The following is an 18,032-nucleotide window of genomic DNA, read 5'->3' on the forward strand; positions in this document are numbered from 1 at the left end:
TAATAATAATAATAATAATAATAATAATGTGCACCCAGCTAAAGCTATTACTGAAGGCTGTGGGTTTGCAGTAAGATTCAGTGCAATGGGTCATGCTACAGTCAGAAGGAAAAAATACTTCTTGCATCTGTAAAACCATGCCACTGTAGTTAACCCAGGCATGGGCAAACCTGGGCCCTCCAGGTGTTTTGGACTTTAACTTCCACAATTCCTAACAGGCTATTAGGAATTGTGGGAGTTGTAGTCCAAAACATCTGGAGGGCCCAGGTTTGCCCATGCCTGAGTTAAACCGTTCTGTAAAATTATAGAGATACGTATATCTCTCAAGCTTCCTGCCTCTGCTAGTAATAAAGAAAGCAAAAGACGGCTCCTTGACTTGGTACCATCCTGTGATGCTTCCCCCCCCCCCCCCCCCGCCTTAGAGCAATCTATGCAAGAATTCCACTGTTTCCTGCCTTTTCACAATAGTGCTGCTTATATAATCACTGCAAAGCAAGCAGTTCATTTGCCATTTCAGACAGAATATGGAACGAGTCTGAGAACAGATCTTCTGGAAGGGACATGCTTCAGCTTGTTTAGTAAAATTATGGGTATGTGTCCCAAGAAAACTAGAGTGGTGTAATGGCTTGAGCATTGGAATATGACTCTGGAGACCAGAGTTTGAATCTCCACTCAGGCATGGAGCTCATGAGATGATATTGGGGCAAGTCACAGTGTCAGAGGAAGGCAGCGAGGAACCGCCTCTAAATAAATAATGCTGTGAAACCTCACAATAGCTTCACTTTGGGGTTTAGATCAAAATAATAAAATAAATAAAATTTAGGTCTGAAAAGTCACCCCACAAGGTGTACTAGTGTAGGTTCAAGGGAGAAGCTTACAGATTGCAGTATTTTGCAATGTCTATTGAAATACCTAGATAGGGAGATGATGATGATGATGATGATAAGTATGTGAGAGGAAGCCACAGGGAGGAGGGAGCAAGCTTGTTTTCTGCTTCCTTGGAGACTAGGACGCGGAGCAATGGCTTCAAACTACAAGAGAGGAGATTCCATCTGAACATGAGGAAGAACTTCCTGACTGTGAGAGCCGTTCAGCAGTGGAACTCTCTGCCCTGGAGTGTGGTGGAGGCTCCTTCTTTGGAAGCTTTTAAACGGGCTGGATGGCCATCTGTCAGGGGTGATTTGAATGCAATATTCCTGCTTCTTGGCAGAATGGAGTTGGACTGGAAGGCCCATGAGGTCTCTTCCAACTCTTTGATTCTATGATTCTATACTTTATACCCCGCCACCATCTCCCCAAGGGGACTCGGGGCAGCTTACATGAAGCCAAACCCAACAACACATCAGTAAAACAACAAAACAGTAAGCAAATAAAACAATACAATTAATATAACTCACATATAAACAGTAACACACAAAAATTCAAAAACCTTAAGGCCGGGCCAGATGTAATAGATTAAAATTTTAGAATAAACACGGCGTGAACAGAGGTAGGATGTATCTAAGCAGAAGGGTTTTAAAGGATGATGTAGGGCGAGCGACCCAAGGGGTAGTAAAAGTGCTTCTGAGGACATTTTGCAGGGAATTGGTCAGAGCAATGCATTGTTCAAAAGATGTCACCTGGAACACCAGTGGTTGCCAGTGTGTCTTCAAACGATCCAACCAAAAGTTGAACAACCAGCGTAAAGCTAAAGCTGCCTGATTCAGTCAGGGCTTGCTGCGAATCTCAAAAAATAGGACAACAGCAGACAGACACCACCAAACTTATCAGAAGTAGGCAAGAGATAGAAAAAGATAAAATAAAATCAAAACATTAAATAGATTATGTTTATTATATATTCTGCTCCACATCTCCCTGTCATTTATGAATTCAATCTTTATACATACTCCCCTCCTCTTTACAAGTATTATTCTTTTTCCTAGCAAAGAAACTTCCAAGGCAATTAGCTGGTAATTAAAAGTTCCCAAGAGACATGGAGACAGATTCACTTTCTGTTACGGCAATCTAAGAGTCAGAGCAAGTCCACTTTCTTTTGGCATTACCGAGATACTGATCTTCCTAGTATGCCTTCTGTCAGCATGTGGGCCGCCAAAATCTCCCGAAAATCATGGAGATAGTTGTACTGCTGTGGGAAAAAAAGCAGAAATGATTTTGGTTGAATGAGCAGTATTTGGGCACTCTGCTACCACAAGCGTTGAGGTGAGTATTTATTTATTTCCAACATTTGTACCCCGTCCTTCTCAGTCCCCGAAGGGGGACTCAGGGCGGCTTACAACGGCAACAATTCAGTGCCAGCACATATAAAATACCTACACAATATATCACAACATCACACATTAAATAAAACAAGTTAAAAAACATTATGAACAACCATGTAGCCAAATCCAATCTATTTTTTAAATTATCTTTATTCAGTTTTCAATAATATAATTTAAAAAAAGGATGGGAGGGGTGTGCAGAAGTGTGGGAACATGGGGGGGGGGGGAAATGGGTCCAAAACACACACAAAAGAGAAAAAAAGAAAAAAATACAGAACTATAAATAAATGGATAAAAACTGACTTCCATTCTATTCCATTCTATTTTCAGGCTGTTTATAGTCCCCTTATATAAAGTTCTCCCTGAATTTATCCAGGGGTGTATCCATCCCCGATTATCATCCTTCCCTGTCTAGTTTGTCCGTCAATGTCTTTCTATTTCTTTAGTAGACTTTATGTCCATATGTCTTCTTTCATACTCCTCAAACACTGCCCATTTTGTTTGTTTCATTGGTCTACCTGCACTGTTTTTCAAAAGAAAAGTCAACTTATCCATATCCTTTATATCAGAAAGTTTATCAAGCCATTGTTCTATTGTTGGGATGCGATCTTATTTCCAATGTTTTGCCAAATCCAATCTAATTCAGCATCCAAAGACGTTGTCCAGAGCCTGTCCGTTGTAAGTTCACGTAAACATTGCAATCGCTATCAAGCCTGCTCCCCAAATGCCTTGCCCTAGAAGCATGATTTAAGCTTCTTCCTGAAGGAGAGGAGGGATGGAGCTGACTTACTCTCACTGGGGAAGGTGTTCCAGAGGCGGCGGGGGGGGGGGGGGCATCACCGAGAAGGCCCTGTCTCTCATCACCACTAAACGCATTTCCGAAGAAGGCGGGACCGAGAACAGGGCCTCCCTGGTTGATCGTAAAGTCCAAAGCGGGACGTAGAGGGAGATATGTTCGGACAAGTAAGCTGGGCCGGAACTGTAAATGGCTTTATAGGTCAAGACCAGCACTCTGAATTGTGCTCGGAAATGGATCGGCGGCCAGTGGAGCTGATACAACCGGGTGGTGGTATACTCCCTATATGTTGCTCAGTTATGTATGTTGTCTGCTGCCCATTGGACTAGTTGGAGTTTCCAAACAGTCTTCAAAGGTAACCCCATATAGAGTGCATCTTTTAGGGATGTAACAAGGGCATGAATTACTGTGGCTACATCAGGCTTCTCAAGGTATGAAAGATTCCTTTGGGGTTTATATTTGGTCTTTTCAATGTGGGTGTCTTCTAGTCTCTTGGTGAGCTACAGCTAAGGGGTAAAGGCTTCAGCTCCTCCTCTCCATTGTCAAAAAGTCCTTGGCAGTTGGTAAAGGAGAACAGGAGATCATGCTTTTTGTGAAGCATTCTAAATTTAGTTACAAGAAAACACATGCAGACATCGGGAAAGTCATACAAAATGATAAAAGGCTGAATATTGACAAAAGTCTTGCAGTAACAACAGATTTTTGTGTGACCTTGTGATTCAGAAAAATAGTGAATTTGAGGGGGTTTTTTTGCCAACATATTCAATTATAATGACAGAATAAACACTTTGTACCAAGCCCACCCCTCCAACAAAACTTTCCTATCTCAGTTCCATCAGCCTTACCCATACCTTTATGGTTTGTATTGCGCCTGGACCTCTCAAGTCTCTCAGGCTGTCTAAGGCCTGCTGGGGGGAAACCGAGTCAAAGAGCTGAAGCAGGAGACAAGCAGCTACTGCAAAGGACAAGACATTTTCTGTTAATAGGATTTCCCTGTTATTACAGGAAATCTGGATTTTTAGGCATGTGGTCCTCCCTCCAAGTAGCATCCCTTCTCTATGTCACTGGGGAGATTTTAAAAAAAAAGGAAACTTAGGTAAAGTAGAATCAAATAGATGGTATTTTGAGATGGTTTTAAACAACTGATTTTAAAATAGACATAAATGATTTTAGTGTTTGTGGATATTTATAGTTATTTTATGTCCCAGCATGGAATGCTTGCTGTATATATGTTGTGCCCTTCGGAATGAGAAGGCCGGAATTTAAATGTTTCAAATAAGTAAATAAATAGATCTGAAAGAGACCCTAGGGACCACCCCTCTTTTGCCAAGCAGGAAGATACAAAACTCTCCCAATAGATGCCCATCCAATCTCTGTGAGCCTGCATTAAAAATAATAATTATAATAATATTTATTTATACCCCGCCACCACCTCCCCAAAGGGACTCGGGGCGGCTCACAGAAGCGCTCCAAGTGCCACATGCAGACAACAATGCACAAGTATAAATACAATGACATGTATAATCAACAGCACATAAAAATCTCATTAATAAAATTATAAAAATTTGAAAATTATGAAATTCCTAAAATGCAGTGTAATCTGCCACCTGGCTATCTGTCATAACAATCAATCAAAGTGTGGGCCAGTACTATCAATGATTTATCACATTGGCCATGGATTATTCAGGATCAAAGGCTTGTCTGAAGAGCCATGTTTTGAGACTCAGCTGGAAGGCCTGAAGAGAGGAGGCTAATCTAATTTCTTTAGGGAGGGTATCCCAGAGCCGGGGAGCCACCACTGAGAAGGCCCTCTCTCTCGTCCACACCAATCGTGCTTGAGAAGGTGGTGGGACTGAAAGAAAGGCCTTCCCAGTAGATCTTAATGCTCACCCTGGTTCATAGGAGGAGATGCAATCTCGAAGATAGGTTAGACCCAAAGCCTATTTACTTCTCCTTATCTTTTCTTTCACACATGCCCTATATATAATCACTAGATAAAATCTTCATCATCGCCACCACTACAATATTCCTGAATGAACCATTTCTCCAGGAGAACATTGCAAATGATATTACGTTAACACAATAATGCTCAATGTATATTCATATTTATTTATTTTTTTGCTTACTCAGGCAGGATCGTCCAAGTCCTCCATAACAGCTGGAAATTTAAAAAAAAGTATTAGACATTTTTTAAAAAAAAATGAACAAACTTATTGTACAGTTGTTTTGCTACATTTGTGGTTTTGATTTTTGCGGATTGTATTTCTCTCTAGGAATATCTCACTCCTCCAGTGTGATTTTGTGGTCAATTTCTGGAGGAATAAGACATTTCTAGACAAAATTTCTCACTAGGAATCTCTAGGTCCTCAAGTGCAATTCTATGGTTAACTTGCAGTGGAAAGTGATGTCTTTTAGACACCTAGAAAGTGCTAGGATTTTTTATTTATGTTTTTTTTTAACTTTCACATGTGTCCTGTGCCCTTAATCTCAGCAAATGTTAAAACTCTTTAAAAGAGTTTTACTGTTAAGGCTCTTTCTTGTTCGGATTTCGCTGTCCTACTGTTATGGCACCTGCTTGGTTTAAGAATCTTGGATTCTCTGGAGCAGGCACGGGCTGTTAGAAATTGTGGGAGCTGTAGTCCAAAACACCTGGAGGAGGGCCAATGCTTGTCTATGCCTGCTGGCTTAGATGCATCCAACTAGCAAGTGTTTGGGAAGGAGAGCAATTTCTTTACTTGCAGTTTTGCACTTTCATGGGGATCCTGTGCTCCCAACCCCAGCGAATGTGGAGGGCTGACTGCATATATTTGGGTCTGTGCTGTCGCACACTGGGCCTGTGCATAAGACTGTAGATAGGACATAAATTCTGTGTGCCCAACGGGACGCCGGGGCTGCCTCAGATTAAAGGCCCTTGGATTTCCTTAAACAAAGTTCTGTAGAGGCTTAAAGTAAGTCCAACAAAGTTCTTTATTAATGAAATCAAACAGGTACTTTAAGGCTTTCTTAACAATCTATTGGAGCTCTCTCAATCTTGTCCACAGGGAACAGGCACTATCTTCATAACTGTAACTGACGGGGAAATCCTTAACTTCTAATCTGGGCAGTCTGTCTTTACCTCTTTTGGCATAGAGCCCCTGCACCCGGTACCAACTGCTTCTGGCTTCTGTGAGTGACCCTTACCAAGCAGAGCTTTGTAGACTTCCAGGGGGAAAAGAATTCAGGTTTCTGTGATGGCTGACTGAAGTCCTTCAGCAAAGGAGCTGTAAGGCTGTATGATCCTCGGCTAAGCTGTGGGCTGTATAACCCTGGCCAAGCTGTAGAAGATGAAGCTTTCTACAGGAGCTCTTGGTATTATGTCCTGCATGGAAAGCTTCTCTGTGTGAACTGAACCCAAACTGGCTCCTATTCCCTCCAAAACCCCAAAAGGGGGAGGGACCAGGGAACCTAACTATAATTGACAGGTGGCTTGCCCTATGATTGCAGCCAAAAGAAGCTACCTATCTGCGGAGTCCCTGAAACTTAGGACTGCAACAAACATTCAATGCAAAGCAAACAAAACTGGAGCTCCTGGTACAGCTGTACCTGCACAGGGTCATATGTACATATTAGCTGAGGCTGCTATAGAAGAGGCCAGAACATCTCCAGCAAGCTCTCCTGCTCCTGCCTTTGGGGTTCCTCGTGAGGAAGTCTGCAACCCCAGGCCATTTCCAGCTGGTCAGACTAACCAACTCCAGAAGGGTGCAGCTATAAAAACTGAGGCAGGGCAAGAGGAGTCTAGTTACTATATCATTCTAACTCGGGAGTCTGTATAACAACTATGGGAAAACTATGAAGTTAGGAAATTATGATGTGACACTTTGTTGGCTTTTAATCTGTATTAATTGTTTGTTTTATAATTTTATATGGTATGTTTATTGTTAGGTGCATGATGTGGCATTTAATTTTCTCTGTAGTTTGTAAGCCACCTTGAGTCCCCTTCGGGGTGAGAAGGGCGGGGTATAAATATAGTAAATAATAAATAAATAAATAAGACAAGATAGGCATACAGGAACTCACTGTATTAAGGTCTTCCGATTATATTCCAGGCAGCTCCTAAGTTCGTTGAGGATCACACAGCATTGGGCAAAGTCTGGCGCCTCTCCATCAGGGATAGGGTGATGGTGCACAATGAACCCATGGTCTTGATATGTTGCCAAAAGGTGTGGGACTCGGCATTTGGAGAGCTCTCCTCTGGTACAGAGTACAAATATGTCCTGTATCCCATAGCTCTTCAATTCCTCTGCATATATATATATATATAGACATACACACACACACACACACACACACACAGAGAGAGAGAGAGAGAGAGAGAGAGAGAGAGAGACCATTAGAACACCAATTAGTTTTTCAAGCCATATTTTGGAAAACACTTGGTTGTGGAGCAAGCAATCCATTTTTTTACCCCATCCTCTATCAGTTAAGAGCTAGCTTAATTTGAAATGGAAACTCTGTGCCAGTATTTGATCTTTTGGCAAGGAAAAAGCGTCTCAGAGCAGGATGCAAAAAAAAAAAAAAAAAAAAGAGAAAAAAAAAGGTTTTGGATCAACTCATTTTGGTGAACAATATCTACATATTAATGAGGCAGCAAATTCTTAAGGTGGATTATTTGCAAAACAAGAAGCCATTAGTAACAGCAGCAAGAGAGAGAAGGGGAAATCTTTTGACAAACTTTTAAATGTCAATTTGTTATCGAGCTCTTTTAGGGGGGCCCTCCCGGTGAGGGGGGGGGGGTCCCAGAAGACCGCAAAAGGGGTCCTTGACCTCGGTGAGCAGCCAGCGAACGCCAATCCAAAGATGCAAAAATATTAAAAATTAATCTCACCCGAGGCTGAAGAGGTATCAGTGACCGAAGCGTTTATTTCTGCGATTCAGCTGAAAAGGATGCGTTACAGGGATAATTCCACCATAAGCATACGGTACAGAGGTTTTCCAGCATTTTTATACACACAGAACAAAGGAAAAACAGTTTGAAACTCCCACCCACCCTCCGTCAGCTGGCTTCACCCTGATTGGCTGGCCCTGGAACAGCTGGGAGGAGGCTTGGCCGTATGTCCCGCCTCTCCTCCAATCGGCGAGTGTTGCTGCTTCCAGGGGGCCAATTGGAGCCTTCCTAGCACCTCCGAAGATGGACCAATCAGCAGCCAGGAGGCGGGACTCAGTTTGACAGCTTAGGGGAGGCGGGACGCCCCGGAGGCGTCCGTCAGCTGATTTCCAAGCCTTTGTGTTTGTCAAGAGGTGGCAGACAGGAGAAACAAAAGAGTTTCCTGGTCTGTTGATGAGATCTGGAGGAAATATGAAAAGGGGCTGATGATGGTATTTGGATCTCAAAACTCTGTAAACAGGGGAGCCCTGTAAACAAAGGAGCTGCACAAATACCAAAAGTTGAGTTAATCATCCTTTTTTCCGGGGTTTGGTTGACTTATCTCTCAGCCCATTGTCTGGCCTCTGAAAATGAGCCCCGAGATAAGATCAACTGCGGCCATGCAGATGCAAATATGGATTTACCTTTGAGGAAATAGGATTTCCTCTTAATCAGTAACCTCAGGTCACATTCCTTTTCTGGGGCAAAGTTCAGAGGGAGGAAGGTGGGGAAGAGGGTCAGGGCACATTTCATAGATAGATATCCATTATACACATTACAAGTTTTACATTCTTCATATATTTCACAAATGGATCCCCATCCCCAACCCAGCAAAGTTTATTAAGGACAACAATAATAAATGCATTTCATTCTTGTTGGAATCATAGTCTCCTTGGTGAAGGCGCATGTAGGCTGAGGCTGCTTGTCCCTCCAAGCTAGCCTGGTCTGAGGTTTGTGTCCAAAAGTGTGGCTGAAAACAGTCCGGGATGTGGAGCAGAAAGTCAATAGGAGAGGGCAAGCAAGAGAGTTCAAAGGGGGGCTTCCGGGTTGCGATCTGTGAAGCAATGTCCTTTTGGGAAACTACATTTCCCTGATCAGGGGCCAGGGTCCAGTGCACAAGCCAGGGAATTCACAGAGAGGAAACAGGAACCCAGTTATGTGTGCTAGGTCAGGAAGCAACAGAATCCATTGTCCGGCCCTTGGCGAACTACAAATACTTGGGGGGGGGGGGGGGGGAGATGCTCCGCATCAAATTGTTGGATTTATGAATTAGAGGAATGTCATTAAAGTAGAGGTGTGGTTATATAGTATTATCAAAAGGGAGCAGGATAATGCGGGATAAAAACTGCCCAACAAGGTGTTTGAGATTTATAGAATAGTTTTGGTAGTTGTGTGTTCAGTATGTGTATGTTAATGTAGGTATGTGCCAAGTTAGTTTTAGGTTTCATTTTGTAGTATGTCAGTGATTAGTCAGATAACTGCTTAGTTATAGTAATATGTATCATGAAAATCTGTTTTTTTGCATTTTCTTTGGGTTTTTTTTATTATTTTGTCCTTATTCCTGAGTGAAAGTGATAGGAAGCAAGATAGAAGAGAAAATGGTTCTGGTAAGATACTGTTTGCAGCAAAACATGAACATAATCTAAACAGCACACACTTTTTTTCCTTCTTTGAAGCATATTCCCTTTGCATACATTTGTGGATATTTAATTGCTCTCTCAATCATTAGTTTTAAACGCATGCAATTAACTAAGACGCCCATGGGAACCTGTTCATGCATTGTGGGTGCATCAACACTGCACAATTAGAGTACTTTGACACCACTTCAGTTCCTTTGAGCCCATCCTATATTACCCTGTGGATATACTTTACTTTTGTTTTGCTTTTGAGATATTTCTCCACGGGCCCTCAGACATTAAACACAAAAAAGTCCTTCTTTGTGAAGCCCCAATTATGGAAATATCTCTCCAGGGCTCCACATCTAGTGACCATTTATGTGAAAGGCTGGGGTTTTTATTCACTCATGGCTTCAGCTGGCTTCCTTTAACACTTTATACTTTTTTTATATTTCTCAAAGCTGGTTCCTCACTTTGTTCTGAGGACATGGGTCTGCAGAGACTCTTCCATCTTTCTTTTTTGAGTTTATCTAGCTTCCCAAAAATCTGGTGAAATTTCCTCTGATTTGCTCACAGTCCCTATCTAAATGAACGAATAACCTTTTTTACTTGAGAGAACATTGCTCTTAAGAATCTCAAGCTCCTCTATGGCATTATCGTCTACAGTTTTACATGTTCACATGGACTCACGTCACTTTGCTGATCACTGTAACTCAATCCCATCTTGTCATCCAAAATCTGTTTGAAGGCATGATCTGGTTTCTGGTTCCAATCTCAAATGTCATTTACAACGATATTGCAGCTTATAGTTTTGGATTCTTTTTTGGCAGAACTCCATTAATTAAGCTGTCTCCCCAAAATAATAATAATAATAATAATAATAATAATAATAATAATAATAATCCTTTATTTATAACCTGCTACCATCTCCCGAAGGACTCAGTGCGGCGTACAAGAGGCCGAGACCCAATACATCAATAAACAACAACAACAATACATCAATAAATAACTCAAGCAATAGACCTTGACAACGACAACACGACGGAAAAAACCTGGAAGGCTTCATTGGCGGCTTCTTTACCACAGTTGTGTTTGGATTCATTGCTGCCTACCTTTTCATAGAATCATAGAGTTGGAAGAGACCTCCTGGGCCATCCAGTCCAACCCCCTGCCAAGAAGCAGGAAAATTGCATCAAAGCACCCCTGACAGATGGCCATACAGCCTCTGTTTAAAAGAAGGAGCCTTCACCACACTCCGGGGCAGAGAGTTCCACTGCTGAATGGCTCTCACAGTCAGGAAGTTCTTCCTCATGTTCAGATGGAATCTCCTTTCTTGTAGTTCTATTGCGTCCTAGTCTCCAGGGAAGCAGAAAACAAGCTTGCTCCCTCCTCCTCCCTGTGGCTTCCTCTCACATATTTATACATGGCTATCATATCTCCTCTCAGCCTTCTCTTCTTCAGGCTAAACATGCCCAGATCTTTAAGCCGCTCTTCATAGGGCTTGTTCTTCAGACCCTTGATCATTTTAGTCGCCCTCCTCTGGACACAATCCAACTTATCAATATATCTCTTGAATTGTGGTGCCCAGAATCAGAATGGTCTAACCAAGGCAAAATAGAATATCAGTATTTTGTATGCCCTGTGGAACAGTCTACTGACTGTTAGGAATTGTGGGAGTTGAAGTCCAAAACACCTGGAGGGCCCAAGTTTGCCCATGCCCGAATACCATAGAATTAATGCAGTTGGACACCACTTTGTTATGGCGCAGTGCTATGGAATGATAGGATTTGTAGTTTGCTGAGGTGCACAGACTCTTTGACAGTTATGACCACAAAGTGGTGTCAAACTGCGTTCATGATACAGTCTACATGCATCCTACTTCATTGAAGAGTGATAGAAAGAACCTATTGGATTGACGTACAATTACCTATGTCTTTCTGAAGGCTTCTTCTTATATTTTTGAATCGGCAACCTAAAATGATTCAGGACAGATGTACGGAGGAGAAATAGGTATTAATCTTGGTGAAAACGTCAAGGCAAATGTTCTTTTAGCAAATATTAATATAAAGGTGAATAAATTCCTCTGATTTTACCTTCAACCAGTCAGTGTCTTATCTGGCCATTTGGAAAGGTTTTAGCGGAGCGGAAATCACATAACATTTCAATAATAATAAGAATACATTATTTATATGTATTTATTTACAGAATTTTACCCCACCCTTCTCAACCCCGGGGGAGGGGGGGGGGAACAGGACTCAGAGCGGCTATCCCACCCTATCTCCACCCAATTTCTCTGAGGGAGTTCAGGGCAGATCACAATACACATATATGGCAAACATGCCGTTTTGGATAGTCAGAACAGAGACACAGAACATAAAGGAAGTATGTTGTGTTGACATCCAGCTTTTTTGACGCCTTGGAGGTGGTGCTCGAATCCAGCCACGGGGTGGGGGTGCTATCGCTCCACCCTCCATGTTAAAGAGCTATAAAGACTTCCTCCTTCCATTTGGTTGTTGGGCATTTTCTGATCTTTTTCTTTATGGTGATGTAAAATACCTCCCCCGCTTGTTTTAGTGGTATCTAATTACTCTATTTAAAGCTCAAGCTGTTTTCGAATTGTTTAGGTAAACAGCAAGCTGGGCTAACAGTCGGGAGCTCACGCCGACCCAGGGCTTCGAACAGGCAACATTTTGGTTGGTAGCTAAAGCTTGTGCGCCAGCTGCGCCCATACCTTGGGAAGTCTGACTTGGCCACGGTAGTCCACGCTCTGGTTACATCCCGTTTAGACTACTGCAACGCTCTCTACGTGGGGTTGCCTTTGAAGACAGCTCGGAAGCTCCAACTAGTCCAACGCTCGGCAGCCATGATTTTAACAGGAGCGGAGCGCAGGGAGCATACAACCCCCCTGTTGCGCCAACTCCACTGGCTACCGATCTGCTACCGGGCTGAATTCAAAGTGCTGGCGTTGGCCTTTAAAGCCCTAAACGGTTCCGGCCCAAGCTACCTATCTGACTGCATCTCTGCCTATGAACCCACCAGGAGTTTGAGATCTTCCGGGGAGACCCTGCTCTCGATCCCGCCTGCTTCTCAAGCTCGGCTGGCGGGGACGAGAGATAGGGCCTTTTCTGTGGTGGCCCCCCGGCTTTGGAACACCCTCCCCATAGAGGTACGATCAGCCCCTTCGCTGATGGTGTTTCGGAAAAGATTGAAGACATGGATGTTTAAACAAGCATTCGGTTAATCCGTTGTAACGAATTGTGATGACTAAGGATTGGTTATACACGGACGATGAATTTTGGATTACGATTCCAGTTATGAGATGCATAGGATTGTTATTGGTGGCCCAATAATTTGTACTGTATATGTGTTTTATGCTTTTAACTGAATATTGTTTTTTAAATGTTGTAAACCGCAATGAGTCGCCGATTTAGGCTGAGATATTAGCGGTATACAAGTGCATTAATAAATAATAAATAATAGATCTTATCATTGCTGGCGATTTACCAGCTGCGCTAAAGCCCGGCCCAATTAATTAATTCTACCATTAATGGGACTCAATGTAGCTAACCTTCCGTTATTGTGAGATTTGATTATTCATGGATTTTATTAATATGATATCTCCAGTGTGACTATGATGCAAAACATAAAACCGTTTTAATTTGCTAGCAGGAGAGTAAAATGTGACACTGAGTGCATCTGTTTTGAAATTTAGATTTACTTGCATTCAAAATAAATTAATAAACACAAAATTACCTGGTAGCGCACATATTCCCAGAAACTGAGAATAAACTGGTGAGAGGGCAAGCCTAAAAAGACGAAGAATTTGGAAAAGGTTAAGAAAGAAAGGGAACATTTACTACTGCATTCAAATGATCTACACAAGGCATAGGCAAACTTCGGCCCCCTAGGTGTTTAGGACTTCAACTCCCACTGGTTGTTAAGAATTGTGGAAGTTGAAGACAAAGTTTGCTCATGCCTGCTCTACACTGTAGGATTATTGCAGTTTGGCACCACTATAACTGCCATGGCTCAATATTCTGGGATCCTGGGAGTTGTAGTTCTGCACATTCTTTCACCTTCTCTGTCAAAGAGTGCTAGTACATCACCAAACTACAAATCCCAGGGTTTCATAGCACTGAGTCATCACAGCAACCTCAAACCAGATTCATTCCACAATGATGCAACCCCAGTGATAGCAACTGATCCCAAATCATGTTTTCTGCTTACCAAGATACTTGGAAAGGTGTCTCTTCCTTCTCCGAGGGTTCTTCGTCGGATGAATCAAACTCATTCGTCTCCATTGCAGAAGTCTTAAGTAAAAAAGAAAACACCCACTTGCTTTTCTTCCAACCATCAATGTGAATGTGCATGGCGCTTTAAAGTAAAGCAGCCCAGAAACATTGGGTCCTCCCAAAGGTTTACAATCCTATCTATCTATCTATCTATCAGTGTCACCCCAAAGGAGATTCATCAGAAATGCACAGTACTCTCATCAACACAATCACCACAAACAGCCTGCATTCTCTGATGTATCTCCTTTGGGGTGACACCTTCTGCTGTCAAGAATTCAATGAGTGCACGTTGCTTAAGTCACATTGATTGACCACCTGCGCAGGGTTCCATACTTCGCACGTTAGCAACACAACCTTTCAAATCTAAAGCTTCCCGCCAAAATGGAACTGTTGAGGAGAGTCTACTGAACAAGCCAGTACCTGCCGCATACCAGTACTGCCATCTGTTGAGGAGTTACAAAGGTGGAGGCATTACTTTTCATTCAACCCTCATAGCAACACATCATTAAAGTAGAATCATATAATTGTAAAATACAATAGTACATTGTTATAATAGAATTATATTAATATATTATTATAACATAATTATATAAATATGAGAATAATAATAATAGGCTGGTTTGGTTAAGTACCCAAATGCTGGAGACTTAAGTAAGACTCTTAAGAGTAAAAAAGCGGTATATAAATGAATATAACTAGTAAATATAACAATAATATAATACAATTATATAACATAATAATACATTATCTATATAAATAAAAATGTAATGTTCGTTTGTGGGGTTAACATAACTCAAAAACCACTGGAATAAATGACACCAAATTTGGACACAAGACACTTAAGAACCTAATGTATGTCCTTCACTTAAAAAATTGATTTTGTCATTTGGGAGTTGTAGTTGCTGGGATTTATAGTTCACCTATAATCACAGAGCATTCTGAACCCCACCAACGATAGAATTGGGGACGGCTAGTCTATATAAATAAAAATGTAATGTTCGTTTGTGGGATTAACATAACTCAAAAACCACTGGACGAAATGACACGAAATTTGGACACAACACTCCTAACAGACCAATGAGTGTCCATCACTCATACCCCCCCCCCTAAAAAAACCTTCCCCCCCAAAATATAAATGACATACAGAAAAAAGGGATGGAAGAGGAAGGGGAAAAGAAGGAAGGAAGGAAGGAAGGAAGGAAGGAAGGAAGGAAGGAAGGAAGGAAGGAAGGAAGCATAGAAGCAAAGAGCGAAGGAAGGAAGGAAGGAAGGAAGGAAGGAAGGAAGGAAGGAAGGAAGGAAGGAAGGAAGGAAGGAAGGGAAGAGGCAGAGAAGAAAGGAGAGAAAGAGGAAAAGAAGAGGGATGGAAAGAAATTGGTAGAGAAAGAAGGAAGGAGAGAAGGAAAGAAAAAAAGGTAAGGAAGGAAAGGGAGCGAAAGAAGAAGAGAAAGAGAGGGAAGGAAGGAAAGACGAAAGGAAGGATGAAAGCAAAAAGCGAAGGAAGGAAAGAGGCAGAGAAGGAAGAAAGAGAAAGGGAAGGAAAAGAAAAAGGGAGGAAGGAAAGAGGTAGAGAAGGAAGGAAGGAGAGAAGGAAAGAAGAAAAGGGAAGGAAGGAAAGGGAGCGAAGGAAGGAGGGAAAGGAGAGAAAGAGGGAGAGAAGGTTGGCCACAGCAATGCGTGGCAGGCACAGCTAGTAACTATAATAGTAATAATAATAATAATAACAATAATAATAATAATAATGTTTGTGGTCATGAATACTAATAATAGCCACTCTGCTGCACTTGTTTGGAACTCAGGGCCTATATCCCAGAATCAGGGCCTATATCCCAGCCACTGCCAGAAGGGACAGAGAGTTTCACCTATGCTGATGATCGTGCCATTACCACTCAAGCAGGGAGCTTTGAGATGGTAGAACAGAAGCTCTCCGAAGCTCTAGGTGCTCTTACTGCCTCTTACAGGGAAAACCAGCTGATCCCTAATCCATCTAAAACACAGACAGGTGCCTTTCACCTTAAGAACAGACAAGCATCCCGAGCTCTGAGGATTATTACCTGGGAAGGAATCCCACTGGAGCATTGCAGCACACCCAAATACCTGGGAGTCACTCTGGACCGTGCTCTTACCTACAAGAAGCACTGCCTGAACATCAAGCAAAAAGTGGGTGCTAGAAATAATATCATACGAAAGCTGACTGGCACAACCTGGGGATCACAACCAGATACAGTGAAGACATCTGCCCTTGCGCTATGCTACTCTGCTGCTGAGTATGCATGCCCAGTGTGGAACACATCTCAACACGCTAAAACAGTGGATGTGGCTCTTAATGAGACATGCCGCATTATCACAGGGTGTCTGCGCCCTACACCACTGGAGACATTACACTGCTTAGCCGGCATTGCACCACCTGACATCCGCCGGGAAGTAGCGGCCAATAGTGAAAGGACCAAAGCAGAGACATCTCCAGCTCACCCCCTGTTTGGGTATCAGCCAGCACGTCAACGACTTAAATCTAGAAATAGTTTTCTAAGATCTACAGAGACACTCGCTGAGAGTCCAAAAGTGGCAGGCTCAAACCCAGAACCTCAACCAATGGCTGATAGCAAATGAGAGACTCCCCCCTGGGCACACAGAGGACTGGGCGACTTGGAAGGCGCTGAACAGACTGCGCTCTGGCACCACGAGATGCAGAGCCAACCTTAAGAAATGGGGCCACAAAGTGGAATCCACGACATGCGAGTGCGGAGAAGAGCAAACCACTGACCACCTTCTGCAATGCAACCTGAGCCCTGCCACACGTACGATGGAGGACCTTCTTGCAGCAACACCAGAGGCACTCCAAGTGGCCAGATACTGTTCAAAGGACATCCGCCGGGAAATAGCAGCCAATAGTGAAAGGACCAAGGCAGAGACATCTCCAGCTCATCCCTGTTTGGGTATCAGCCAGCATGTCAACAACTTAAATCTAGACATAGTTTTCTAAGATCTACAGAGACACTCGCTGGAACACCTCAGCAAGCAAGAGTCCAAAAGTGGCAGGCTCAAACCCAGCACCTCAATCAATGGCTGATGAGAGACTCCCTCCTGGGCACACAGAAGACTGGGCGACTTGGAAGGCGCTGAACAGACTGCGCTCTGGCACCACGAGATGCAGAGGGAACCTTAAGAAAGTGGAATCCACGACATGCGAGTGTGGAGAAGAGCAAACCACTGACCACCTGCTGCAATCCAACCTGAGCCCTGCCACAGGCACAATGGAGGACCTTCTTGCAGCAACACCAGAAGCACTCCAAGTGGCCAGATACTGGTCAAAGGACATTTAATCAACTACCAAACTCACACATTTTGTATTCTGTCTGTTTGTTTGCTTTGTTCTTTTAGAAATGTAATATAACTGACTGGTTGCCCTGACAGGACCAATAAATAAATAAATAAAATTATCTGAGTCCACACTCATATTATGGGATTTTTTGCCAGGATATTCTGGGATGTAGGGCTGTGTGGAAGGGCCTTTAGTTTCTTTGCATCCACACTTTGAAATGAACTTGCCAGGCTCAGGTAAAGAGAGTGATGAACAGGACGAATCTCCCGCCAAAAAAAATATCCAAGCAAGCAGGACGTGATTGGCTGCTCCCCTCCTGCCCTCTGCGTTGCTAGGAAACGGCAGCTCCCGCCTCACCTCGGAGGCGCGCGCCCGCGCCATCTGCTTTTTCAAAAATGCGCTGACCGTTGATCTCAACCAACGGTTTCCAGCGTAGGCGGGGCGGGGAATCTGGAACTCTTTTGCCTCTCAGCCTATCAGGAGACGCGGGATATTTACCCCTCCTCCTTGTTTTCGTTCTCGGACTTGAAAGGAGGCTTCTTATTGGATGGTGACTCTGAGGCGCTGTTTTGGTTTTCTCCCTAAACCTGACAACTCCTCAGTTAAAGCGTTTCTGTTCTACTTTGAGGGTTAATGAGTGAAGGGATTTGCAGTTCAGGAAGGAGACTCCTCAAGAGAGTGGCCAATCTAAACTGCAAAGCCCAGAATTCCACATTAATGATGTTTAAAGTGAAATTTATTGATTGTCCAAGGCTTTCATGGCCACAATCACTGGGTTGTTGTAGGTTTTTCGGGCTATATGGCCACAAGATGCAGAGCCAACCATCCTCTGTTTGGGTATCAGC

At 43.0% G+C, this 18,032-nt stretch overlaps 1 protein-coding gene across 1 annotated transcript; it reads right to left on the reverse strand.

Annotated features, from left to right (window-relative positions):
* Positions 1-1,871: 1,871 nt before the first annotated feature.
* Positions 1,872-17,617, reverse strand: CDKN3 (cyclin dependent kinase inhibitor 3). The gene is made up of 8 exons (XM_067463231.1): positions 17,545-17,617; positions 13,801-13,883; positions 13,327-13,379; positions 11,501-11,545; positions 7,111-7,333; positions 5,181-5,212; positions 3,906-4,009; positions 1,872-2,125 (listed from the first exon to the last, which is right to left on the reverse strand). Exons 1-8 carry the CDS (start codon positions 17,566-17,568, stop codon positions 2,039-2,041), a joined length of 651 nt encoding a protein of 216 aa, XP_067319332.1. The 5' UTR covers positions 17,569-17,617; the 3' UTR covers positions 1,872-2,038.
* Between the last annotated feature and the right edge of the window lie 415 nt (positions 17,618-18,032).

The sequence above is a fragment of the Anolis sagrei genome, chromosome 1, assembly GCF_037176765.1.
Source record: "Anolis sagrei isolate rAnoSag1 chromosome 1, rAnoSag1.mat, whole genome shotgun sequence".
Classification (NCBI taxonomy): domain Eukaryota; kingdom Metazoa; phylum Chordata; class Lepidosauria; order Squamata; family Dactyloidae; genus Anolis; species Anolis sagrei.

What these genes read in the sequence shown, in the direction of transcription:
- CDKN3 (XM_067463231.1), bottom strand. Translation starts at nt 17,568, where the DNA reads ATGGCGCGGGCGCGCGCCTCCGAG. An exon ending in AATCGGAAGACCTTAATACA is followed by an intron (nt 5,213 to 7,110) that starts GTGAGTTCCTGT and finishes TTAAATTTCCAG; the next exon opens with CTGTTATGGAGGACTTGGAC. An exon ending in GCGCAATACAAACCATAAAG is followed by an intron (nt 2,126 to 3,905) that starts GTATGGGTAAGG and finishes TTTTTCCCACAG; the next exon opens with CAGTACAACTATCTCCATGA.